The sequence below is a fragment of the Heterocephalus glaber genome, unplaced genomic scaffold (assembly GCF_053883595.1).
Source record: "Heterocephalus glaber isolate CG9 unplaced genomic scaffold, H.glaber_assembly_v1.0 deba00001452, whole genome shotgun sequence".
NCBI lineage: Eukaryota > Metazoa > Chordata > Mammalia > Rodentia > Bathyergidae > Heterocephalus > Heterocephalus glaber.
Window position 1 is genome coordinate 17,624,952 of NW_028258302.1, and position 27,739 is coordinate 17,652,690.

Sequence of the window (27,739 nt, forward strand, 5' to 3'; positions counted from 1 at the left end):
CACACGAGTCCTTGAAACTCTGGGGTCTGCCGGAAGTAGCCTGATCACCGGGCTCCTGCCTGGGATTAAGGCAGAAAATATTGGTAAAGCGCCCGTGGCATCCCAGATTTGGCACAGTGGCCTTGGGCTCCGCTCTCAGCCCACATGGGAGCCCCTAACTGGGGTTACTAGGAATCCGCAAATTTCCTCCTCTCCCCTGCTTTCCTGAAAATGTACTGATGCAGCCCCAGTCCCGCTCCCCGCCTCGCAGTGGGACGCCACTCCAGAGCCGAGCGGAGGCCGAGCCAGGCGCAGCGCCTCGGGGCCGCCCCGGCTGAGTCCCCGGCCCCGCGGCTCCGCCCCCCAGTGGCCCCGCGCGTGTAACCTGCCGGCCAGGCAGCGGCGGGCGGCCGGGACTTGGGCCGGGACTTGGGCCGGGACTTGGGCCGAGCCCAGGAAGTCCCCGGGGCTGCGATGTCGGGGCCCGGCCCGTGGGCGCCCCTGCTCCTCTGCCTGCTGCAGGCCGCTCAAGGTAAGGGCGCGGGGCTGCGGGGAGCGCGATCAACCCGAGAGGGGACGTGGGCTGCACCCTGCGGCCGGCCGGGCGGGGACCCTGGGCCCTCCCGCGCTAGCGCGCCCAGGTATGAAAATCCCGCTGGGGAGGAAACGAATCTAGCTTTCTAATTCCAGTCCAGGTTTGGGTGAACTGGGGAAAGAGAAGGCGGAGTTGAAAAGTGCTTTTTATTTATTTATTTTTGGTAACGGGGATCGAACTGAGGACCTTGCGCTTGTGAGGCAGGCGGCACAACCACTGAGCTAAATCCCCGGCCCGAAAAGTGCTTTTTGTTTTGGTTTTTTTGGTACCGGGGATCGAACCCAGGTCCTTGCACTTGTGCAGCAAGCGGTGAAACCACTGAGCTAAATCCCCGGCCCCCAAAAAGTGCTTTTTAATCAAATGGTTTTTAATCGCCTTCTAAAATCGCGACGTCTGTGACACACTTGACCCCTTTAGTAGAGGAAAGGAAACCGAGGCACCCTGTCTCCCCCCCACCCCCCCAGGCCTGAGCCCTGCCTGTGACTCTAAGGTGCCTTTTCTCTGAATCCTTCTGATTCGTCAGTGGCTAGGACCCAACCCCCAAGCTCCCACCTTACCCACTCCAGTCTAGGGAGGAGACAGGCCCAAAATTGCTTCCCCACCTCCATCTTCCTAGTTTTAGACTTACAATTTAAAGAGCTGGAAGGGTCCACGGACTAATCAAAAAAAATCATAAAGCGCCAGGGATTTAGCTCAGTGGTGCTGTGTTTGCCTCACAAGTTCAAGGTCCTGAGTTCGGTCCTCAGTTTTTAAAAAAATCATAAAAACCAACATTCTTTTGAGCAACTTCTTTTGCCAGGCACCACATTGTCCTATTTAAGCTTTGAGACCCAGCCGTCCTCTGAGGTAGATAATGCTCCTTTTTCAAATGGGGAAACAGAGGCTCAGAGCAGTTAAGAGACTTGCACAAGAAGGATGTCACAAACCCAGAAAAAAGGGGCCTGAGGCCAGCCTGGTGGGCAGAGGGAGCTGGGCAGTCCATCATCAGGTCAGCAGTGCTTTTGCAGCTACTGAGGGACAAGGGAGGGGTTTTCTGTCACACACAAACTGGCTTTGTAGACTCAGGCAGATTGTTTGACCTTTATCTCTGAGTACAAGACCACATCCCTAAAGGGGAATGAATGCCGCCTGCCTGTTAGGGTTCTTTGTCCCAAAGATTGAATGAGGTTTTGCATATGACTGGGGCTCCTTTGAAGGCTCAGTGGAGTGTGGCTACTCTAGCTGCAGTTTTGTATTGGGGCCAAGCTCAAACTCTGGGCCATCCTGCCTCTGAGATACCTCACAAGTGGCTTGGACAGGGACTGGCCTCCTGCTGGGCACTTGCTGGGCAGTCCAGGAACTGAGAGTAATGACAGTGTCACCATTGTGACGATCCAGTCCCCACTGAGGGAAAAGGGTGGGTGGAAGCGGTACTTACTTTTGAGTCTAAAATGTCAGGGAGACAGCCCAGGCTGGCTGTTTGAGCTGAGCTGAGCTGAGAGCCAATGCTAGATCTGGGCCTGTCCTCCCTGTGCCATTGTGCAATGTGTAAGGCCTTCTATCACAGCCCAGTGAGAGTTCAGGGCTCAGACTTCTCCCAGACAGTGAGCTTCTATAGGGCTGGAGGTGGAGCTGCATTCCCTTTGGAAACCCTGGCACAGGGTGGTCAACAGTGCAGGAATAAGGCCACACAGGTCCCATGGGAACCTAGAGAAGGAAGCAGGGTCAAGAGCTCAGACTTTGGAGATGGCCAGGCCTGGATCTGAATCCTGGTTCTTCCACTCATTTGCTGAGAGCACCTCCATTTTCCCACCTGTAATGCTCATAATTAGTACCTACCTCCTAGGGGTGTGGTGAAGATTCAAAGAGAAAATTCAGCTCAAGTGTTTGGCACAGCCTGGCTCATGGGTAGAACACAATTCATGTTAGCTGCTATTGCTATATTAGTCATCACCATCACCACTGTTGCCACCTCTTAGAGGTGTCACAGAAGATTCCCTGGAGGCAGTGACAATTGAATCAAGTCTTTCAAAGAGTAGATGGTGAACGCCAGGCAGTCCAAGACTCTTGTGTCCAGAGGCATCCAAAGAGTGTGGTGGCTTGGGAACAGCAAGAAGGAAGGCTGGGGGTGTGGTCAGGGAGGTGTCCACCTGATCCCCTGGCCGGGCTCCTGCACCTCGATAAGAAGTGTGGACTTCATTCCTGGGGAAGGGAAAGGCATGAACCTGGTATAATCACCTGCACATCTCAGAGAGGAGGGTTAGCAGTGAGAAGGACAAAGTGTCCAGGGGGGAAGTAAAGGCCAGTGAAAGACCATCAGGGAACATGTCACTGAGACAGTGACCTCAAGAGTGTGACAGAAACCAAGAGGTGAGGCAAGTGGATGTCCAGGGCAGCACCATCCAAGCAGAGAGAGCAGCACATGCGAAGGCCCAGCCAGGGAGCATGCCTGGGATGCTCCAAAAGACCCAGAGGCCACGTGGCTGGAGAAGAGGGGGTGAGGGGAGGTGAGTGTGCCTGGCTGGGTCGCATCTTGCTGGTGACAGGGAAGACTGGAGTTCACATGGACTGAGATGGCTGGAAGATGGGTTTAAGTAGAAGGAAGTGAGGTCAGACTTTTGTCTTAGCCCTTGATGCTGTGTAGAGGATGGACTGAGGGGACAAGGTGTTCTTGGGGCTGAAATTGGAGCTCCAGTATGAGAGTGCCAGCAGCCCCATCTTTTAGGGAAATGCTGTGGGTATTTTCTGCATGCCTTTCATGGGCTGCTCCTTTTAACTGGCAGCTACCTTAATGTCTTGTTGTTCCAGCCCCCAACCAGGAGCCCCCCATGCACAAAATGTTTATCCTGGCAGATGATCTATAGCTCTTGTCTGCCCACTGTATGCTGCCTGGCCAGACTTACTTCTCCCCAGTGTCCTAGGGCAAGTGCGGCCTGGGGTAGTTCCTCATTCTTCAAGTAGAAGGTGCAAATTCAATGCATCATCCCAAAAGGAAACCAGACCAAGGATTTATTACTCATAGATCCTGGGCAGGGAGAATATAGTCCTCTGTCCCCAGGTCAGGTGAGGCAGGAACAGGGAGTCAGGTAGACAGAGTGAGAAGCACCTTGAGGAAGAGCAGCATACTGGGGACCACTTCAAGTTCATAGGAAAATACCTGAATGGGCTATTTAAATAAGGAGTTGGTGGACAATCAGGGAGCCCTGCCTGGTAGGTGGGAAAGATGCCTCCAAGTTCTTATCTCTGGCCCAGTGCTGACTGTTTGGGTGTGTGACTGTTACTAACGCTCACATAGCAACTTTTGCTGTGTTCCCATCACACCAGGTTGAAAGCCATTGGACCAGTTAGGAGGGCAGTTAGGAGGGATTCTAGTTATTGCAATATTCATCCACTCAGGAAGTACGTATTGTGGACTCACTGTGTGCCAAGGGCCATTCCAGCAGCCACTGGGGACACTGAGCGCAAGATGAAACCTCCACTCCTTGAGACCCTAGGGGCTGCTGACCCCTGGGGTCCAGGAGGGGAGCAGAGATGGTTCTTGCTCTATGGGGTTCTGTGGGTACTCGCAGCTGCTACAGAGGAGGGGACCTCTTCTTGTGGCACTGCGGGATGGGAAGAGGAAGAAGTCAAAACACAGCCACCCACAGCTCCCAGTTCCTCAAAGTTGGAGGCACTGCCTGACATGCCGCTCTTCAGCTCTGGACAGCTCGTGTCAAGACCGGCCAGGAGCTCCCCGCTGAGCCAGCGTGATGGTGCAGGCCTGGAATCCCAACACTCTCACAAGCTGAGGCTGGAGGCTCACAAGCTTGGGCCCCCCAGCTTGAGCACCTTAGCAACTTAGTGAGACCCTGTCTCAAAATAAAAATTAACAAGGGTTGGGATGCGGTTCAGTGCGAAGGCTCAGGGTTCAATCCCCAGTACTGAAGGAAAAAAACCAAGAGCTCCAGTCTTCATGACCTCTTTCTTCCCCACAGGGAGACCCTATCTAGCCCCTCCCCAGAATGTGACCCTGTTCTCTCAGAATTTCAGTGTGTACCTGACGTGGCTCCCAGGTCTGGGCAACCCCCAGAATGTGACCTATTTTGTGGCCTATCAAAGGTAAGTAGGAGCCTCTGGGCTGTGGATGGGGGCTGGAAGGGTGGCTCAGGGAGAGGGGGTGGTCACCAGTGGTTCTCTGGGTTACATGGCCAATGGCATATGGCAGATATGTGGAAAAGAACTTTTGATAAAGGTTGGAAATAGTGGGAATGATGTGGCATGAAGAACAGTGAACAGGTGACAGGCCTGCCAGGGGTGGAGTGAATCTTTGAGAAAAGTTGGAGCAGACCTTAGGTGAAGTATGAGGGCCAGGAGACCAGGGGACAGAGTGCTTGAGTGCCCAAATGAGACTCTTGGAGTTGTTCCAGCTGATTAGTGTGGGTAACCACATAGCCAAGGGGCGGATACTGTCTCTGCATAGCCTGGCCTCTGGGGCATCATTAGATGAACGTACTTTCTCCTGGAGCTGGGCAGAGCCTTGAGTCCTTCCCAACTTGGAAGCCCAGGCCAACACTGCTAATCCAGAGGAATCTAAAATTGGAAAGCAGACTCACCATCTTTGAACATCCATGAGAATTGTATGGAGCTCTTCATCAGGACAGGAAGAGGACAGAAGCAGATACTCAGCAGGATCTGTCTGGACTTGAGGGAGGAAATAGGAAGGGGACAGAGCTGCCATGTCCCCATGCTCCAACCTGGGCCAGGCCTAGTGTTATGGGGCTGGGGGGGAATAGTTCACTTCCTCTTCCCAGGATTCGTTTTCAAGTTTTAGAGGTGAGAGGAGTGAGCTCAGAGAGGTGCCCTGACTGGTCCAAGGAGGCTAGTGACAAGCCGCAGGAGGAACCCACACCCATCTGACCCTAAAGCTTGTGCCCTTCCTGTTCCTTCACTGCCTTTCAAAAGCAAGAACCCTACCAGGAAGCGGGAAGTGCCTAACTGTGTGTGGGGCACTGTGTCTGTACATTACTAATGTGTTTTGTTCATTTTAAGGTGCTGGGGATCAAACCCCGGGCCTTGAGCATGCTAGGCAAGCGCTCTACCACTGAGCTACATGCCCAGCCCTGTGTCAGACATTCGCTGTATTCATCTCACAACAGCCACCATTAGGAAGGGTCCAGGCTCCCTTTGACACATGAGGAAACTGAGGCACCAGGGGTGTATTTTGCTCAGTCACTCAGCTGGATGTAGTGTGGCAGGGATAACTGTATTAAGGAGTCAAAAGCCCATCTTCTAGACCTCTGTGATTTTTCTCTTCTCTTTGATACCTTTTAAAACACCTATGAAGCTGGGCATGGTGGCACATGCCTGTAATCCCAGCACTCAGGAAGCTGAGGCAGGAAAATTTCTTTGAGTTCAAGGCCAGCCTGGGCTGTGTATTGAGTTTAGGACCAGCCTGCACTACATAGCAAGACCCTATCTAAAAAACAAAACAAAACAAAACAAAAAACCTATCACCTGTGAGGATTGCAAAATGGCGATATTCTAATTGCATTAATTTTCTCATTTGTTAGTTGGAATTATTTTATAAAAAACATACATCCACTCATCTACTATTTGATATCCAGGGGGCTCAAATAGGCAAGACAGGCTACATGGTTGACTTTCTTCCATTGATTTATGAGTTTTCAAGATAAATGAATTGGTTCCCTATCCTCTTCCAAAAGTGACTAAATAGTATTATTATCATTAGTATTATGAATTCAAATATTCAAGTATATCTCATGGTGTCAGCCCACTGCAACTTGTTCTACATGTTGAAGCCTCAGTTTCCCTATCTTTGGCCAGCAGGTCTCTTCAAGGTGGCTTCTGCGTCCTTTTAACTTAACTCTATGGTCTTTGACATCTTTCGTGTTGCTTATTGCAAGATGTCCCAGGCTCACTTTGTACGTTCCTGACCTGAAGTCTGCAGTGAGGCCCTTCTCTGTTTAGTAAGAGGAGGTTTAAAGATGGAAGTCTTTGTGTCGGCTGTGTCACCTACATAGCTGGGGCTTTGAGGTCTTTGCACTGAACTGGGATCTGTGCATATCACATAAACATACATATGCATGATTTTTAAGGTAGCATATCTGAGTTCATACTGACCTTCTACGTTGTATCTGTATTTTCTTTCATCCACACTAAAATCCTGGTTCTCAAGAACTTGGGAGACTATAGAATTTGAATGACCTATAATTACTCATCATTTTCTTTAATTGAAAATATGCATAGTAGCCTCTTAGAGATTATTGGCTCTTTTTGCCCAAATGTTTGTTCCTTCTTCTTTAAAATTCAGTAATTTTACTGGATTATGTGTTGATGTGGGTTATCCTGAGTTGATATTTTTATTCAATTCTCCCCCCATCCCTACCCTCTTTTTCTTTTGTGGTACTGGGGATTCAACCTAGGGCCTTTGCATTCAGCTACATCCCAGCCCTTCTTTAATTTTTAAATTTTAACACAGGGGCTCTCTTAGTTCTCCAGGGCTCAATCTTGCAATCCTCCTGCCTCAGCCTCCCACCGTGCTGGGATTCCAGACATGCACCTCCACACCTGGCTCAATATTCTCTCTTAATATATACTTCCAGTCTTTTTTCTTTTACTTGGGGAAAGTTTTTCTTAAATTATAGTTTTTAATATTTGTTTTGTTCTCTTGATTTTCTTCTTCAGGTACTCCTATTATCTGTATGTTGGATCTTCTTTTTTCTGTCTTCAGTATTTGTCTGTTTCTCTCACATTCCATTTATTTATTTATTTTATTTATTTGTGCTGTTCTCTAAATGGAATAAATTTCACTCGATTTTTCAAAGTTCTGTGTGCCTCTGTGTTCCAGGTTATTCAACATCTCATTTATATTGTTTACCTTGATTACCTTGATTACATTTACTTACAGTTAAAATCTAGTCTGTCTCTAAATGACATGTGTATTACAGAATTCCCCTTTTTATATATTCTTGTTAGATTCCATTTTTCTGTTTAAACCAATAATGTTAAATGCCCTATTTTAAGTATCACTCGACAAGCGCTCAACAAGTGCCCCATGTGACTGCCACCACAGTCAAGGTAAGGGGTATAAAACATCTCCATGATGTCCAAAAGTACCTGTGTGCCTCTGCACTCAGCCTCACCCCAGCCCCAGGTGTAGACACATGTAGACCTGCTTTCTGACCCCGTGGATTAACTTTGTATGTCCCTAAATGTCAAACCAATACATTTGTATAGTATGTGGCCTTTTGAGCCTAGCTCTGTTCAACTGGCACATGGTTCTGAAATTTGTTTATACTGTTCCATGCATTCATTCATTCCTCTTTTTTTTTGGTACCTGGAATCAAACTCAGGACCTTGTGCTTGAGAGGCAGGCGGTGGCACCACTGAGCTAAATCCCTGGGCCTGTTCATTCCTTTTTATTTCTCCTTCCTTCCTTCCTTCCTTCCTTCCTTCCTTCCTTTCTTTCTTTCTCTCTCTCTTTCTTTTTTTTTTTTTTTTTGGTACAGGGCACAGGGGGTGGAATCGAACTCAGAACCTTGCACTTACAAGGCAGACGTGGTGCCACAGAGCTAAATCCCCAGCCCTTCCTTTTTATTTCTGAGTAGTATTCCATTGTATGATTATACTATTTTTTATCATTTCCCCCTCAATGAATGTATGGGTTGTTCCCAGTATATTAGTTTGCTAGGGCAGCCATATGTTCCACCCTGTAGATTACCAAAATTCATGTTCTTATATGAAAAATACATCTGCCCCATCCTGACAGCCCTGGAAGTATTAATTCATCCCAGCTTCTATTCTAAGCCCAAAGTCTCATCTGAATATTATGTACATTGAATATGGGTGTGAAGAGATATGAGTCATCCTGAGGCACAATTCCTCTCTACCAGTGAATCCATGAAACCAGATAAGTCAGCTGCTTCTAAAATGAAATAGTGGAGCAGGCATCAGATATCCATTCCTACTCCAAAAGGGAAGAGAAAAGAGTGGAAAGTGCCAGACAAGTGTAAAAGCTGGCAAAGCAAATTCTCTTAGCTTTTAAGGCTCAAGACATTTGCATCTTTAGCTCAGTGCTCTTCCCTCTGGGCCACTTAGGTGGCAGCCCGTTCTTCTGGAGCCAACAGGCTGGCACCACCCCCTCCTTTTCCCTTCATGGTACCCTTTGCCCTGCAGGGCAGCCTTGGCCCTGAGACACTGGGGAGCAGCCCCCTGGCCTGCAAGAAACAAGGAGGGGACACTTTGCCCCCCAGTCTTTGAGTGGCAGTGATAACCTTGCTGAGCCTGGGTCACCTGCAGGGTCTCTCTCCCCTTTTCTTGTAGGAGAGGCAGGTCCACGGCCACATGGCTCTGTCATCCCCTCTGACAGTCTTGCTTTCTTTTCTCTGTGTCTGGTACTCCTGAGTTGGCTGATTAAATCTGCAAGCCACATCTGAGATCTCTGTATCACATGATTCCCACCCATGCCCTTGGTGTTCTCTCCAGAACATGTTTGCTTATCGTTCATAATCTGAGAAGACTGAGAATTTTCCATGGCTTCCAATTCTGATTCATTTTTCTTTCAATGTATCTCTTCTTTTGCATTTTGCTAGAGAATCCAGGCCATATTTTTAACACTTTGCCTAGAAATCTCTTCAGCTAGATATCCATGTTCATGTCTGTTAACATCTGCTCTTTTTTTTTTTAGACAGGTCTCACTATGTAGCCCAGGCTGGTCTCAAACTTGCAGCAATCCTCCTGCCTCAGCCTCCTGAGTGCTGGGGTTACAGGCGTGCACTGCCAGCACCTCACTTCTGGTACCAAAATTGGCACTAGCTTGCTAGAATTGTCATGATAAAACACCAAGGACTGGCTGACTTAATAGAAATTTAGTTTCTTACAGTTTTTTTGGTTTTGTTTTTGGGGGGCTTTTAGGGGGTTGGGAGTTTGAAATCGGGTCTCTCTATGTAGTTCAGACTGACCTTGAACTCACTATAAAGCCCAAAATGGCCTCAAACTCACAGCAGCCCTCCTGCCTCAGCCTCCCAAGAGTTTCTTATAGTTCTGAAGGTTAGATGTCCAAAATCTAAGTATTGCCAGGTTCAGTTACTCCTGAGGTCCCTCTTCTTGGCTTGCAGATGGAGATATTTTTGTTTTTGTTTTCTTCACACTGAGCTACATTCCAACCCCCTCCCCCCTTTTTTTTACTTTGAGACTCAGTCTTGCTATGTCACTAAGTTGCTCAGGTGAGGCTTGAACTTGCAATCCTCCTGCCTCAGCCTCCCAGAGTGCTATGATTACAGGGATGCAGCACCACGGCCAGCTAGATGGCCATCTTCTTGGTGTGTCCTTGCCTGGCCCTTTCACCATGTTGATACATTCCTGCTGGTTCTTCTTTTCTTCTTACAAGGACACCTAATGGACTAGGGCCTGGCTCTTAGGACTCCACTTAACCTTAATTACCTCTTAAAGGCCCTCACTACAAATACAGTCACACTAAGAGTTAGAATTTCAACATACGAATCAGGAGATCTCAATTCGGGCCATTGTGAATTGGGCCAGTATGAATACTTATACATAGGTCTCTGTATGGCTGTATCTTTCATTTCTCTTGGATAAAGAGCCAGAAGTAGATTCTTGTAATGTGCAGCATCACAAGAAATAGCCAGGCTGTTTTCCAAAGTGACTCCTGTTTATCTATCATCGTTCATTCCCACCAACGGTATAGAAGTCCAGTTATTCCACAAGCTTACCGACACTAGTGTGCCAGTCCTTCTGGTTTTAACCATGGATGGGTGCGTAGTAGTATTTCTTTTTGCCTCTTTCAATAAGTGTACCTCAAAATTCTTCCAGCCTCTATCCATTACCTGGTTCCCCAGCAGTTCCCTCATGGTTAATGGTGCTTAACATCTTTTCATGTACTAACTGCACATTCCTGTGTCTTCTGTGGAGTGATTATTCAAGTATGCTGCTGATTTTTATCAAGTAGTGTGTGTGTGTTTGTGTGCGTGTGTGTGTGTTTGCAGTACTGAGGATTGAACCCAGGGCCCTCACACTGAGCTACATCCCCAGCCTTTTAAATTTTTTTTACCTTGAGACAGGGTCTTGCTGTGCTAAACTGCCCAGGCTGGACTCAGATTTGCAATCCTGCTGCCTCAGCCTCCCAGAATGCTGAAATGACAGGTGTGCGCCACGACACCCAGCTAGGTAGTTTTTTCCTCTTCCTACTGAGTCATAAGAGTGCTTTATGTATTTCAAATGCAAGTGTTAAGTGCGCTCTCTCTCTCTCTCTCTATATATATATGACACACATGCGCGCACACACACACACACACACACACAATGGAGGACACAGCAAAGTGGCCATCTCCAAGCCCAGGAATGAGCCAGGCCTCAGAAGCAACCAAACCTGCCAGTGCCTTGATCTCAGATTTCCAGACTCACAAGTTTCTGTCACTGAAGCCGCCTAGTCTGTTGTGTTGTGGCAGCCCTGGAAGACTGACACATTGGTGTCCCGGGGACATTTGCCTGACCCAAGGTCATATTTCCTTCTATGCATTCTTTTAAAAGTTTTATCATTTTAGCTTTTGTTTCCCTCTTTTTTTTTTTTTTGAGACAGGGTCTCGCTATGTAGTTCAGACTGGCCTCGAACTTGCAGCAATCCTCCTACCTCAATCTCTGAGTGCTGGGATGACAATCATGCCCACATTAGCATCTGGAGTACAAAGGAATATTTCTTCATATTGATCCCAAGTTTAATTTCTATAGCAGCCATGTTCCTAAAGGTTTTCCCCATCACATCTCTGTAGAGCTTCTTTTGGGATGGATTGAGCAAAGCCCACTACTCCATGGTGAAGTTCACAGCCACGTCCTCAAAGGTCACTACCTCCTGTAATTACAGCACTTGGGAGGCCCATGCAGGAGGATCACCATGGAGTTTAAGGCCAGCCGTGGCTACACAGTAAATTCAAGGCAAGTCATTGCATGGCTTCAGTTTCTCCCAGAGTTCTTCCCATGCAGCCTGCAGTCAGTAGAAATCACAGAAGGCAGTCTAGTGAGCTGGGGGACTCTCAACAGTGTCTCTCAATTGTAGATACTTACGAGTCTCATCGTAATTTTTTTCTTTGATCCTGAGTTATTTTTAAATACACTTTTAAAATTTCAAACTTCCTCTAGTTCTTTTTTTTTTTATTGATTTTTAACTGGATTACCTGCAGTCAGAGGAAATTCTCATTCTTTGAAATTTCTTGAGAATTGCTATACTTTTATTGGTAATTATTAATATTTTGTTAATAATTCATATGTGGTTCTTCAGTTAGTTCTATGTATGTATGCTCCACTAAACTTGAAATTGGGTTGTTCTTTTTTATATATACTTACTGATTTTTTTTTTCTTCCAATTGTCACTTTAGAAAGTGTGAGGGCCAGGGATGTAGCTCAGAGGCTCAGTGTCTGCCTGACAAGTGCAAGCCCCTGGGTTCAATTCCCGGTACCAGAAAAGAAAAGTGGGAAAAAAAAGAAACCAAAAAAAAGCCCCTAAAAGAATCAAACTGGGGACGTGCCTGCCTGACAAGTGCCAGGTCCTGAGTTCAATCCCCGGTACCAGAAAAACAGAAAATGTGAGATGTTCAATAGGCGTGTATAGTTAGAATTTTTGTCTTCTTGGTGAATAGAATTGTTTATACTTATATAGTGACTCTATTTAAGTATTGTATTAGACTGTGAAGTCTATATTTTGTCTCATATAAATAACTACACCAGTTCCTCTTTTGTTAATGTTTACATAGCATAACTCTCTACAAGAAACAAAGCAGGAGTTGATTCTTCCCAAGCACCTGTCCTCTGTATCAACCCCTCCTCGGTCTTCTCCATTCACCCACCACTCAGTCCCCAAACTCAGGAGTACCCTTTAGTCTCCTTTTCTTCTCAATCCACAATCGACCCACAGCGAGTTCTGTCAGCTTTACCTCCAACGTATAGTCTGAATCCAGCCTCTCTCACGCCCCACTACCTTCTCCCTTGAATCCCTGCTGCAGCCTTCACCTGGTTTACCACCGAGATCCTTTAAAAATCTAGGTTAGAACACTTCCATCCCTGTCTGCATCTGCTCTAACAAAATACCTTAGACTGGGAGATTTAGAAATAATAGCAGTTTACTTCTCACAGTTTTGGAGACTGGGAAGTCCAAGACTGAGGTGCTAGCATCTGTTGAGAGCCACTCCCTGCTTCCAAGATGGTGCCTTCTTGCTGTGTCTTCACGTGGAGAAGGGCCAAAGCTGTGTCCTCATGTAGCAGAAGAGAGGGAAGAGCTAGGCAGGTCTTGGAAGCCTCTTTTATAAGGATGTCAGTCACATTCATGAGGGCAGAGTCCACATAATTTAATTATTTCCCAGAAGGCCTCTCTCTTAATACCACCACCTTGGAGTTTAAGTTCCAACATATGAATTCTGGAGGCACACATACATCCAACCATAGCAGCCCCCCTATTCAAACTTTCCAGTGGCTTCTGTTCACACTCAAAATAAATACAAACTCTTTACTCACATTTTCCAGGCCCCTCCTGACCTGCCCACCATCCACACCCCTCCCTCCCTTGCCCTCAGGGCTCCTGCCATCCTGGCCTTTTGTTTTTCTGGACAAGTCAAGGTCCTCCCATCACAGGACTTTTGTTCTTGTTTTTCCTCTCCACACATCATCACCTGGCTCCCTCCTTCTCCTCTGTGAAATCTCAGCTTTATACAGTCTTCCTGGCTTTGGCTGAGATGTCTTTGAAAGCAGTCACTCTGACATAACCCTCTTATCACTGTACTTACCAGCCCCTGATATCTCATTGGCATGACTCTTGTCTTTTGTCCCCCTCCCATCTGAGGGCAGGGCCTCATCTGTGGTACATACCTGTTCCCCAGTTCCTGGAACAATGCCCAGTGGGTAAGTCTCCCCTTTGACCCTAGTGTCAAGAGAATGGAGTCATGCACCTGCATGCCCCCCTCTGACATCTACACAGCACGCAGCATGGTGCCTGGCACGCAGCCAGTGGCCCTTACATGGCTGAATATGGAAAATGTTCATGAGTACTAGCAAGAGCAGCCACCACAACAGCCTGTGAGGAAGGCATTGTGGATGAGGAGACTGAGGCTTAGAGGCAGTGATTTGCCTACAGTCTTGTAACTAGTGAGAAGCAGAGCCAGGATTCCCTGGCTCCCAAATCAGACTGTACTTATTCTGTCCCAGCCAAAGCTCCCTGGCTCACTGGCTGGACGGATGAGGGGTCACATGTTTGCTAAGTTTCCCTATCAGAGAGGCTGAGTCTGTGGCCCATACTCTTCTCTCTCCCCATGCAGCTTTTCCACCCTGACACGATGGCAAAGAGTGGGAAACTGTTCAGGAACCTCGGCACTGGTGTGTCCCCTGATGTGCCTGAAGAAACAGGACCTGTACATCAAGTTCAAGGGACGCGTGCAGGTGGCCTCTGCCAGTGCCAGGTCCCCCTGGGCTGAGTCCCAGTACCTGGATTACCTTTTTGAAGGTAGGTATGGGGAAGGGACCAAGAAGGGGGCTCTCACGTGGGAGCTATATTTAGTGGTGTCTGTGCTAGTCAGCACAGTCAGGGGTCCCCGGGGAGACAGAACCTATAGAATCTAAGCATCCATAAGAGGACTGATTCAACAGATTCTGTTGAGGCTGAGTAGGCCCACAATAGCCATCAGCAGGCCAGAGAGCTGGGAAACCAGCAGTTGCTCTGTCCAAGAAACCAGAAGCCTCCAAATGAGAAAAACTCAAGGCTGAAGGGCCAAAGCCCGATGAAGGCCGCTGCAAGTCCATGTTCAAAGGCTGAAGAACCTGGAGCCTGATGCCCAAGAGCAACAGGAGCAGAACGTGCACCTGCTCAGGAAGTGAGAGTGAGAGCAAGAGCCAGATTCCTCTTCTTCCACTTTCTAGCTCTATCAGGGGCCCAGTGGGGTCGGCCACACTCAGGGCAGGTTTTCCCCACTCAGCTCATTGACTCAGACGCCGAGCTACTCCGGAAACACCTCACAGATGCACCCTGAAGTGTGCTCGCCACCTCTCTGGGCAGCTTTCAATGTGAGGTTGACACTCAAAATTAGCCCTCACACCATCTGTCTCCATCTTCCGGAAAGCAGGGGCTCCTCTCTGGGGTAGCTCACTTGGGGCGAGCCCAGGTGACAGGGGCAAGGGAACAGCCTCAAGCTGGGGCTCTATCTATAGCCTGACTTTGTGTAGAAAGTTAGGGGCTTCCAGTTAATGCCAGAAATTCAACTTTACCTCTTCCTTGCAGGCTCCGTTATTTTTGTGTGTGTGTGGTACCAGGGATTGAACTCAGGACCTTGCGCTTGCAAGGCAGGTGCGGTGCCACTGAGCTAAATCCCTGGCCCCAGGGTCCATTATTGCCTGGCCTGCACTACCTTGGCCATGAACAGCCCAAGGCACTTAATAGTTATTCCTATTTTTGTCATGTTCATCTTTTCTCTTTAGGAGATTATTTTAAAATTTTTATCTAGGCATGGTGGCACACACCTGTAATCCTAACACTCAGGAGTCTGAGGCCAGAAAATCAGCACAAGTTTGAGGCCAACCTGAACTACATAGTGAAACCCTGTGTCAGACCCTAAAAAAAAGAAAAAAGAAATTTTTTAAAAAAAATCTGATTCCAAAAAAAAAAAATCTGATTGCAAAAGTATTTTCTGTACACCATAGAAATTTGGGGAGGAAAGAAGATAAAATCCAGGAGGAAAAAAAAATAAAACATGCTTTCCATCAGCAGTCACAAGTACCCACACTGGGTGAAGAGGGTACATTTTAAAAATATATTCTCATTCTCACAGAAAATGTGTGATGTTTATTTTCATCAGATCACTTTTGAAACATAAAGTAAGTCTTGTGGAAGCTGAATAACTTTCCAGAATACACTGCTAGCAACTGATGGATGTTGAATGTGAATCTGGGTCTTTCCGACCTTGGGCTAGGACAGTGATGAAGGGTGGTCACAAAGGGAGCCTTTACATAGCCTCCCAAGGCTCAGCTCCCACTTGCTTCCCATTTTTCTCAAAATGTCTGAGGGCAAAATTGGAGTGGGGGTGGAGATCAGCAGGAAAGGGTAGCAAAGAAGAGAGGATGGTGAGTGGGAAGAATGTGCGTGGATGGACAAAAGAAAAAAGACTGTGTCTTAGTTCTTGCTGAGACAAAATACCTGACACCCAAAGTTAAAGGAAGAAGCTCACAGTTTGTAGAGGTTTCAGTCAATGGTCGACTGACTGCAAGGCTGGGCAGCATGGCAGAGGGGTGTCACAGGGGAAAAACAGTCCATGGCAGAGCAGGTAGGAGGCGGCAGCAGCAAATCAACCCTTCCTTTCCCTTTTATCCCCTACAGGCTACAACCCTTTTGGTTGGTGCCACCCCATACCCAGTGTAAGCCTTCCCATAATCCATACCTAGAACTATGGTAAACCAATTAGTGGACTAAGCCAGTACCACACCCCCTTAATCCGAGTATCACATACCCTAGATCCAGCCACCTCTGAAAAGCCCCACCTATGACTGCATGAGGCTTTGAGGGGACATCTAGATACAAGTCATAACAGACTGGATGGATAAGAAGGAAGGAGGTATGGAGAGGATGGAGTAGGAATTGATAGAAAAATATAAAGGAAGGAGACTGGAAGGAAGGCCAGATGATTATTAAGAAACAAGTGGAAATGGAAGAGATGGTGGAAGGTGTTTTAGTCCAAGTTTTCCAGAGAAACCAAACCAGCAGATATCTATAAATACAATAAGAGGAGATTTATTATAGACATGGATCCCCTTGACACCCTCAGGAAACCCATAAAGTTCTTAAGAACTTTATACCCACAGAAACACTACTAGCTTGGACTCTCTGGGACAAACAGTGCAAATCTAAGGCTGCTGGGCTTTGCCTTTTCTGCTAGCAAGATGCAGCTGATAACTACTTTCCTGCAGATATTTCTGCCTTTAAGGAAAAAAAGTTTGATTCGAAGGGCAGCTTTAGGAGCCAAGAATTATTCCCAGGCTTTGAAACCTAATGGAGTTTATGTGACTGGATTTGGAAACATTTGGAGCAATGAGTTCCTTTTACCTCCCCTTTTCCCATGTTTGAACCACGATGTCTATTGCTGTCATCCTGTGCCTGTCCCACCTTTTTATGTTGGGAACAGATAGCTTGTCCTTTAGCTTCTCTGTGCCATAGATGGAGAGGATTGTGCCCCGGGAGTCCTGCTGACTGGGTTATACCCAGCATCTCATCTGAATCTGATTTGGCTACTGATGATGAGAGTTTGAAAATCGAGTTGATGCTGTTGTGGGATAAGATCTTGGGGGATCTCAGCTGAATGGATTTTGCATTGAAAGAGACATGAATTGAGGGGGCCAGAGGAAAGATCATGGAGAGCACAAGATCCTCCACAGATTCTGCTCTGACCCCCAGACCCGCCAGTGTGTTGGATGTCAGTGTTGTTTGGCAAAAAGAATTTTAATCAAGGTTCTGGGTTTTAAAGTAGTGAGCATATCCAGGATTCTCCAGACAGGCTCAATCTAATCCCAGTGCTTTAAGAGCAGAGAGCTTCCTGCAGCTGGAGATAGAAGTGCTGGGGCACAAAAGGAGTTGGGGAGATGTTGAAGTAGGAAGAGGGGAGACCCAGAGCGGAGCCCCACTGGCCTTCTGACTGGAGACCATACGGTAGATCATTGGTGCTGTCGCAGGCCCTGCGTTTGCAGTCCTGTGTTACAGCAGCAACAGGAATATCAGCTCTGTAACCTCAGTTTCCCCTTCTCTCAAGTGGGAATTATGATACCTCCCTCCAGGGTCGGTAGCTGTAAGGCGCTGGGCGCACAGGAAGAGTTTGACAAATGTAGCGAGGCTTTTCCCTTTCTGAGGAAGCTCCCTGGGCTGGGGGGTAGTGGGGGGTGGAGGCAGATGACCCCAGGGTGCTGATGGGTCCTGTTCACTTTCTACCAGTGGAGCTGGGCCCGCCCATCCTGGTGGTCACTCTGAGGGAGAAGATCCTGAGTATCAATGCCACCTACCAGCTGCCGCCTTGCACACCCACCCTGGATCTGCAGTATGAGGTGCAATTCTGGAAGGAGGGCATTGGAAACAAGGTGGGAAGCCCCATCCCCACCACTCTGCCAAGCTCCCGTGCTCCTCACCCTCCCTCTGCTCCCTGCACGTCTCCTCCCAGAAGCCTTCCCCACCTGGCCCTGATGCATAGTGTGCAAAGGGCCTTCATCGCAATTGCACTGACTGCAGTTTTCTGCCTCATTTTTGAGATTATTAAGAGCCCTTTCTTTTTTTTTTTTCAATAAAATCTGTTGAAGTATGAGGGGCCATAGGAGGCCGACTTGCCAAGTTTTAGATTCATTACAAAAAATTTAGAAAACAAGTAAATTCTAAGAAGGAAAGCAAAAGAGCCTGAGAAGATGACCACACCTAATTTTGGTGTGGATCCAATTTCAGCCCCATTTTCCGTGTGTGCCTCTGTCTATGCCTGTGTTTATTTATTCACGGCTAAGGTTGGCAGACTTCCACACAGGGCCAGAGAGTAGATATTTTTGGCTTTGTGGCCCATGGGCTCAGTCTCAGCCAAACTCCACAGCTGTAACACAAAGCAGCCACAGAAGATATGAAGATAAATAGTCACCGAGGGGTTCCCGTTTACCAAAGCCTGCGGCAGGCCAGATTTGGCCCATGGCTGTGGTCTACTGAGCCCTGCTCTTGTTTGTTTTTCTTTCACAGAACCAACACTCACACTTCTGATCCCAGGGAATGCAGACCTGAGTCCAGGGTAGCTCTGCCTTCCAGCACCTCACAAGTGTTAGGAAGCAGCACATGGTACCCCAGATATGCACAGTGTCTATAAGTCAATTAAAAACAATTTACAAAAAGTACCGCACAAATCTTCTAGACCAGAACTGTCCAATGGAAATATAATGTGAGGGCCGGGGATTTAGCTCAGTGGTTCTGGCTCCTGCCGCACAAGCACAAGGTCCTAAGTTCGATCCCTGGTACCAGAAATATAATGTGAGCCACTTGTGTCTCATTAAATTACATAAAAGGAAGCAAGTGACTTTAATTTTAATAACAGATTTTATTTCATCCAATAAAATGTTGTCATTTTTGACAGGGCTTTTGCACTGAGCTACATTCCCAGCCCTACCCCCTTTACATTTTTTTTTATTTCAAGACAGGGTGTCTGTAAGTCACTAAGTTGCTCAGGCTGGGTTTTATCTTGTGATCCTCCTGCTTCAGCCCCCACAGTACTGAGATGACAGGCATGTGCCACCATGCCCGGCTTGGACCAGCTACACTGGAAGGGCTCGGTGACTGCCTGTGCCCACTGCCTACAGTTTTCTGAAGCTGAGTGACCCCCACCTCCAAGGGACTTGAAGGCCTGAGTTCGGGAAGCCTGAGGAATCTTCTTCTCCAAGTGGGGACCCGTAGTCCCTGTTTCAGAGCACACAGGAGTGACCCCAAGTGGTGGGCTGCTTTCCAACCCTAGCCATTAGCCTAAAAGGAACCAGCTAGTGTTGGGAACTGGGCCCTCAACACTTGAACTCTAAGGAAAGAAAAAGAGGTTCAGGGGCCCCTCCTGGCTGCTGACCGTGTACTGGCACCTGGCTGTACAGAGCAGGGACCCGAGAAGCTCTGCTCATCTCTGCTTCTTTCCACCAAACAGACCCTATTTCCAGCCACTGCCCATGGCCAGCCCATCCAGATCCTGCTCCAGCCTTTGGCCCGCGGATGCCACTGCCTCAGCGCCAGAACCATCTACACCCTCATCTCCCCCAAGTACAGCAGCTTCTCAGAGCCCCACTGCCTCTCTCTGGGGGCCCCAGGTGGGTGCAAAGTGGCTCCTCGGGGGAGCGGTGTGCTGTGCGGTTAGAAGTATGAGACAGACTTCTAGATAAAAACCCCAGGTCCACCACGATCGCCATGTGTCTGGGCAGCCTCAGTTTGCAGTCTGTAGGATGGGCTTGTTCTTATGAGGACCAGCCAGGACGGGACCCGAGGGCACTCCTCGTGCTGCTAGACAGGTGCCCTTGTTGTATCTGTAGTCAGTGTTGTTTTCCTCCCTAGGGGCCAACTGGACAGACCTGGTACTGTGCTCACTCCCGCTACTGTTCTTGGTAGTTGTCATAGCGGGTGTGATGTGGAAGAACCTGAAGGGCGACCCCTGGTTCCATGGGGTGAAGACACCGAGGGCCCTGGTACGGCAAGCCTGGGCATGTTCAGGGCCGGGTGGGCTGGGGTTTAGACGAATATCAGTATGGCCCAGTCTGAATGCCTCCTATCTTCCTGTCTGAGTTTCTATCATTAGTAATCCACCAAATGAAACGGCAAAGCTGTCTGGGAGGGAGAAGCACCTCCAGTCCCTGTTAGTTAACTCTCATCACCCCTGCTGAAGGTGTGTCAGGTGCCTGGAGCACAGCCCCAGCCTTGGGACCTAGGAGAGGTGGCCAGAGGGCAGGGGGAGAGGGCAGCATGGTAAGGGGAAGTTTTAGGAAGATCTACCACTCAGTTCACCATCTTCACCAAGGATGAGCCTGACATGGGCCAATCTTGGGGGCTGCTTCACCCGCTCTGAAACTGAGGGCCTCTGGGGCCAGGAGGACCCCTTGAGGACAGAGTGTCATGCATGCTCAGATGGGGAGCCAGGAGGGGCTCAGATAGGAGTGGGGGCTTTGAGGACAGATTCCACGCACAGGGCAGGGAAATGGCACCATCCCTCAGAGGGGGCTGGTGGCTAAGTACGCCAGGTGCCCCCCAGCAGATAGCCCCGAGGAGCCCTCAGGGTGCAGGATCAGGGTCCAGCTGCCCTTGTGGCAATGTGGTCGGTACCACACCCTGCCATGTGGGTTGCCCACGCCCTGACTCATGTTTCCTGGGACAACCCCCCAAAGAAATTATGTACACTTGAACTTGTATCTCAGGTCTGTTCTAATGGGACCCCAGATTCCAACAGCCATGAAGCCTGAGTTGTCTCTCTTCTGTCTCCTCCCCAAATCAGGACTTTTCGGGATACAGACACCCGCTGGCAGCCTTTCAGCGGGGTGGACCAGAGTCCTTGGATGAGTTATTCCTCTGTCCCCAAAAGAAGCTGACTGGAAGGGTCAGGCTGGCCCCTCCAGTCAGGGCCCCGGCCACCCTGCAGTCGGGATCAGAGGATAGCGCTGCAGATGAGGAGGATGAGGACACAGATGACAGGGTCAGCATCCAGCCCTACATGGAGCAGCCCTCCTTCCTGGGGCAGGAGCTCCAGCCTCTGGGGCTGTCTGAGGCAGATGAGTCTGGGGTGGACTCAGGGGGCCCCTGGACACCTGTGGGCCAGAGAGAAGGCTCCTCAGCCTGGGATTCTTCAGACAGGAGCTGGCCCAGCACCAGGGACTCCTTGCTCTGGGATGAGGCTGAGTCCTCCTGCTACTTGGCCAAGAAGGGGCTGGGCCAAGGGGCAGGTGGCAACGATCATCAGGAGCCACTCCCGTGCCCAGAATGCTCCAAGGACTTGGGCACCCTGAAAGGGCCCCTGAAGGATGGCCGCTCCTCATGGGCCAGCTGGGGATCCTCATCCCCGGGATGGAGTCTGGTCTCGGGGGAGCCCCTAGTTTCTCTTCAGACACTGACCTTCTGCTGGTACAGCAGACCTGAGGAGGAAGAGGAGGAGGAAGAGGAAGCTGAGAAGGAATCTGGATCTAAGGACAGCAGCAGCTGCAGCTGGCAGGCTGGGAGCTCCCTGAGGACTGAGGTCAGGGATGGGATGCTGGGACCTTACATGGCCAGGTGAGCTGGGTCCAGCTGTCCCTGGGGACCCAGAACACCGCCCAGGCTCGACAGCCATACAGCCATGTTTCCCACTGAGGCTGCTGAAGGTTCCTTTGGCACTTCGGGATTGCCTAGACAACATGAAGCAGGTGAGGCCAGGTCACTGTGGCCACTGCAGGCTGACACAAGGGGCCATCTGGAACTAGGGAGGGCTGGCCCCACTAGAGGCACATCTGGGTGTATTGCTGCCTTTCCCAGCACCTGCCAAGCTCCTGCTCTCCCAAGCCTCAGCCTCCTGACTGAGCGATTGTGTCCCTTAGAGTGACTCCCCATAAGGAAAGATCCAGCTGGCTGAGGGAGTTGTGGGGGAGGGAAAGGGAAGCATCCTTTATAATCTGGTCTTTGGAGTCTTAGCATTGCTGGGGTTTTTTTGTTGTTTTTTTTGTTTGTTTATTTGTTTGTTTAGCATTGCTGTTTTTAATACCAGACAGAACTGGATTCAAATCCCAGCTCTGCCGTTTGCCAGCTGTGCAGCTTGATTAAGCCGCTCTCATTCTCTGTACCTCAGTTTCCTCATCTGCAGCTACTACCCAGGTGTGGTAGGATGCAGGGAGATCTCAGGTGCGTATGGTGCAGGGGCTGCCATGGCACTGATGCTGTCCACATGTGGCTGGCAAGAGCCTCCATCTCCCAGGCTGCAAGGAGACCCTGGGCCTCCCCCACCTGTGACCCTGACCCTAGAGTGCCCCCAGCTCCTAGACAAGGTGCTAAGTTCTCAGAAGCCAGAGCTTCAACCAAGGGCATCCCAGGCCCTCCTGCTCTTCCCTTGTCTCATCTGTACCCCTTCTTCTCTCTGTGGCCCAGGCCCTGCCACTTAGCCCTTAATGACTTCACTCTGAGGTGCACAAAAGACCTTCACATCCACTTGACCAGAGGGCTATGTTGTTCTGAAGCCAGCATGAGGTACAGGGCCACAGGCACATCTGGGAAGGTTTCTCCATGGCCTCCACTCCAGAGGCTCTCACACCCTGTCCCCAAAGGCCTTGGGTCTTGGCCGTGGGGTGAGGGGCTCAGAAACCTGGTCATCTAGCCGGAGCAGCATCACTGTGCCTGGTCTATGCACAGTGGCTTTGCAGGTGAGGTCTGTCAGGGGGTCCCGCTGCCAAAGAAAAGTTTGTACACCGCTTTTTTTTTGTTTTGTTTTGGGGTTTTTTGGTACCGGGGATTGAACTCGGGTCCTTGCGCTTGCACAGCAGGCGGCGAAACCACTGAGCTAAATCCCCGGCCCTGTACACCACTTTTTTAATGAATACCTATCTTGTTTCAGACAAACAGGCCAAGGTCAGAGAGGCAAAAGCACCTGCCCAGGTCACTGGGCAACATGTGTCCCCAAGGCTGAGTGCTTGGATCTCTCTGCCCAGCTGAGGTAACCTTTGACCCCTTCTTGGCCATGTCAACAAACTACGTAGGTCTCAGCCAGGATTTCCAAGGGTCACTAAGCTGGCAGGAGGCCTTTATTGCCACTGCTGGGGCACACGCTCACTCATGCACGTAGACGCGCGTGCACACACGCACACACACACACACACACACACGCACGCACGCACATGCGCGCACGCGTACATCTTCCCAGGGCTCTTTTCTGTGCTCCTTTTGTCCACATTGTTAAGCTCAAAGGAAGAAGAGCAAACCGAAGCGATGGTGCTTGGGAAGGGCTATGGCTCAGGCTGGGTCCCAGAAATGCCCAGACCAGACCAAGGCTGCCATCCCTTCTGGGACTGGCTGAGCTGCTTTGAAGAACTTTCAAAAAATGAAAAGTTTTTGTCGCTACAGTATTGTCTTAGGCTTGAATGAAATACTTTATTTCTACTCTCCAACTTTGTTAGTTTTTAAAAGAAATTTTTTTCCCAAAGTTTCAAGTCTGAAAAAGCCTGCACTTTTTAGTAATTCCAAATTCCAGCTCCTTGCAGTCGTTAGGTCATTTACAAAACACTGTGGGAAGCAAGAGGAAGGGACATACAATAATTGGTCCATGGTGCTCAGTGTCAGCACTCACCTGTTTACAAAGCCCCATGGAGCACACAGCTGCTGGGGACACTGGTGTGGGTGGGGCCACACTGAAGGGCATCAGGGAAAAGTGAGTCATGCCTGAGGTTACAGTGGCATGTGGCTCTTAGCATGCAGACAAGACTCTATTGTTCTTACACATTTTATTTATGTCTCATTTTGTTCTATGTTTATATCGTATTTAAATAATAATCTAAAGTTCGAGGGTATGTTACCCTAAACTTTTAAATAAAGGCTCTATTTTTACAGAAAAGATAGAATTGAATGGAGATGTGTTTGCTTTTATCTTTTCTCACAATTCAACTGTTAAGATTACAGGGGTAGCTGGGCGGGGTGGTGCACGCCTGTAATCCCAGCATTCAGGAAGCTGAATAGGAGGATTTCTGCAAGTTTGAGGCCAGCCTGGACTACACAGTAAGACTGTGTCTCAAAAAAGAAAGAAAGAAAGAACAACGATTACAGGGGCCTGGGGCTGGGTACCCAGAAATAAACTCAGAGGCAAGGCTTTTTGTATAGAACAACCCATGGTCCGGGTGACCGTATAGGGGTGGAGAAAGCAGGCAGGAAGGGAAGGCAGCCACTCAGTCTGTAATCAAATGGTTGTGGGTATTGGGGACCCTGCCTATGGGAGCTTTGGAAGTCAGTGTCTGTCAGGCCCCCTTCAGACTTGTTCCTTTGCCTGGGGAATTCATCCACCGATTGGCATGGGTGCTGGGCAGCATTCAAGGCAAGTTCAAGCTGAGTGCAAGGAGGCAGGTGAGTGCCAGGGGGCCAGAGAAGGTCTCCAACGTCACTGGCCACAATGAGACCTGAGCCTGTTCACCACCCTGGCAAAGTTCATCCCTCTACTGGTGACCAGGTCCACAGAAGGGTGTGGAACAGCCTCTTGGTGTCTGGCCTTGCAAACCCAAACTCCCTTCGCCAGCTCTCTCCTGGAGAGGGTCCCCCATCCTCACAGGATGTTCCCAAAGACCTATGGTGATGCCCAGCACTGTGCTGCAGTTGGCACCATTCTCCACTGCCAGGGTAGGTTCTAGGTGCTAGAGCCAAGCTTCCTGGATCCGACAGGTCCCTTTCCTTGGGTCCAGAAGCATTCCTGGCTGGCTGGGCCTGGAACAGTACCTTCCCACCTGCTGTGGCTACACTTCACACTTTGAGTGACTAGGCATGGCCCCATCTGCAGAGGAGACAAGAATGGGTCACCACTAGAGCTGTGAGAATGAGAAACTCCCTTCCTGAGGTCCAGCAGCAGCCCTGGGTTTAAGCCAGTGCTTTTTTTTTTTTTTCTAATCTTTTTAGGCAGGGTCTCACTTTATAGTTTGGTCTGGGCCTGAACTCACTATGTAACCCAGGCTAAGCCAGTGCTATTACTCATAATTGATCTTACCAATTCACCAGGACAAAGAGACAGTGACTATCATAGCGTAAGCAAAGTTCAGCTACCTGCTCCCTTTGCCAGACATGTAGTAGGACCTGTCTGGAAAAATAGCCAGCACTTCCTCTCCAGGTTGTCTCCAACCACTTCCCACCCCGCCCCCTCCTCTGTCAGGTCGCCTCTTGAGGTTCTCTCAGCTTGTGTGCTGCCTCCTTCTGGACAGAGGTGTGCTGACAGGATTGCTGAAGAGCTAGGGAGCGCTGTTACCTCCTGAGATCTTCAGCGAAGGGACTGGTTCTCGCATCCAAAGTGGAGGCTTGGCATTGAATAAATGAATGAAAGAATAGCAGAGTGAATTGATCTGTGAGTCAGAGCCAGGAGGCGGCTGGCAGTGGCTGACTTCCATGTAAGGTGGCTGGTGATTTTGCGTTAGATAATACCATCCCGGATCCATGCGGGTCACAGATGGGTAACTGTCCTTCCTCCCCCAGCATGTGCTCTGAGTGGGAGACAAACCGGTCCCTTAATCCCCTGATTGCAGCTTACTGTTCTGTACCTTACCGCTGGCCATACACTGTAGGACTTAATCTGTGGCTACTATCCATGTCCTTCTCCAACTTGTACACCAAGTGAAGCTGACATGAGAAAGGTTAGGGCTGCTTTTTTTATTTTTTAGGAAAATAGAACAGAGTTTTATCTATATTTAAATGAGTGAGTCAGTCCCATGAGTCAATTACTTAAAAGGTACTGCTTGGTGCCAGAACCTGTTCCAACCCACAGAGCCCCACCCCTTGGCATGTTATAATATAGGACACAGAGGTGTGAAAGCTTTCCATAAATTGTCAAGAGTCCTTGTTTTTCTGATTATCTCTTTATGTGAATTAGCAGGTGGGTCTTCCTAGGGAGGAAACTTGTCCTGCTGGGCAAAACCATCAGCAGTAGTGGAGGCCTCTCTGGATGTTGGTGCTCCAGGGTGAGGCTATCCCAGCCACTCTAGGCCTCAGCTTCTCTGGACACCAAATGGGCCATCTGGAAAGCCAGATTCCAATAGGAATCCTCCCCCATTTCTGAGCTTTAGGTCTTTGAATTTATCACACACACACACACACACACACACACACACACACAGGCACGTGCACGCCTCTAAGTAGCTCTAACCTGCCCGGACCCTGATCTGCAGGATGTGAGACCTGTACGTCCTCTCCTGCAACTTGGCCTCTGAAATGACTGCCAAGTTGAACTTCTAAGGTAACATGTATCATTGTCCCCCTTGCTGCCTCCTTCCACCCCAACACTTGCACACCCAGGTTTTTTCAAAGTCCTTTAAGGAGCCTCACTGAATCCTCAGTTCCCCACCTGCTAAGAGGGGGCACCTGCTGCATGAGACCCCTGACTCAGAAACTCCAGAGACATCAGCACAGAGACACTGAAAAGTGGGGACCCTTATTTCTGTGTCGTAGATGAGAAGCCAAGGATGAGGGGTTAAGCAACCTTCACATAGCAGGGAAGGAGCAGAGCTAGGACTCAGCTGGTTCTGTCTACCCAAAGCTCACCTCCCATCCCCTCCCCTGGTTCCCAGGGGTGCATGTGGCTGCTCCCCAATCCTGGCACTGTGGGACTGCATAACCTTTGTTCCTTTCCTCCAGCCCCATTGTGATTAAATGTGAGTTAATGGATAAAGATGCTTGTTAGTTTTGGGACACTAGATAAAAATCTGTAACAGACCTAAAGTCCCAAAGTAAACTACTCAACTCCTTGTTTGCCCGGAACTGATGTTCCGGACACCACAATTTTTAGAACAAGCTGCAAATGTCTGCTGACCATCAATACGTGACAGTCAACCACTAACCTTTGTCCCCTTTTCTTTAATTCTATATGTTAACTTCCCCCTCAACCCCGTATAAAAACAGCCTCGGACTCTGAGCCAGCTGTCTCTCTAAGCTATTTTGCTTTGGGAGTGCCGTCTGGCCAGACTAATAAAGGTCTGTTTTACTTTCCAACCTGTCCGGTGTATTCCTTCCCAGGTGTTCTTCACTGCAGTCAGCTCCTCAGAGCGTTTGGTAAGGCTCTTGGTCTTACATTCTGGAGGCACCGCTGGGATCCCTGGGTGTGCTTCACTACAGTCAGCTCCTCGGAGTGTTTGGTAAGGCCCCCGGTCTTACATTTTGGAGGCCCCATCGAGATCCCCGGGTAAGGAACCCCGGTTCAGCCAAGACTCTGTGGCGGGATCCAGCAGGAGACTCAGGCACAGACCTCAGAAAACCTCCGGAGGTAAGTTTTTGGCCGGTTGCAACTGTTTGTTGTCAGGAGTGAGGTGGCTGATGAGCCGGTAAGCCTCCCCTGACCCCAAGGTTCCTGACGAGGAACAAGGGAAGGTTTAGTTTTGCTTTTGTTGTGGCACCTGTTTGTCTTGTCATTCGTACATTAATGTCCTGTCCGTTGTGAGTTTAATTTTGTATTTCTTTCCAAACCATCAGGACAGAGGTGGGAGGATCCTGCTCCAGAAATACCCCATTGGATTGTTTTCTCACTAATTTTAAATTGGCTTTTTCCCCCGAACAGGAGAACGAATATGGGGTTAAATTTTCTCGTGGAAAACTTCGCTCCCTGTGTCAATTGGAATGGCCAGCCTTTGGAGTTGGATGGCCAGCAGAGGGCTCCTTTGATCAGAGCCTCTGCCGGGCGGTATGGAGAAGGGTCACCGGGCACCCTAGCCATCCTGATCAGTTTCCATATATAAATATCTGGGTCCAGGATTGTCAAGAGCCTCCAGCATGGTTGCAGCACTGTTCCCTGTGAACAAACTCTCGAATTCTGGTTATGGCCCCAAGAAACCTGGGCTCCCAAGCCAGTGCTCTCACAAGATCCTGACCCCTTAGATCTTGTTATAACACCTCCACCCTATGTGGAGCCATTCTCCTCCTCTGATAAAGCTGGCCCCAGATCTCAAAACCCTCTCTCCCCTCCTCTTCCT

The 27,739-nt window shown here is 49.2% G+C and overlaps 1 protein-coding gene across 6 annotated transcripts; it reads left to right on the plus strand.

Annotated features, from left to right (window-relative positions):
* On the plus strand, positions 1–26,974 carry Ifnlr1 (interferon lambda receptor 1). Of its 6 annotated transcripts, none has more exons than XM_087215565.1 (8): positions 1–511; positions 4,528–4,651; positions 13,873–14,057; positions 17,523–17,665; positions 19,240–19,399; positions 19,641–19,771; positions 20,572–21,472; positions 26,790–26,974. In XM_087215565.1, the coding sequence occupies exons 1-7, from the start codon at positions 454–456 to the stop codon at positions 21,343–21,345; spliced, it is 1,575 nt and encodes a 524-aa protein (XP_087071691.1). In that variant the 5' UTR covers positions 1–453; the 3' UTR covers positions 21,346–21,472; positions 26,790–26,974. The 6 variants fall into 6 exon arrangements, with proteins under 6 accessions (XP_087071691.1, XP_087071692.1, XP_087071693.1 ...); XM_087215566.1 differs by having other exon boundaries at positions 3–511; positions 4,575–4,651; XM_087215567.1 differs by lacking the exon at positions 4,528–4,651 and having other exon boundaries at positions 3–511.
* The last annotated feature ends 765 nt before the right edge of the window (positions 26,975–27,739 follow it).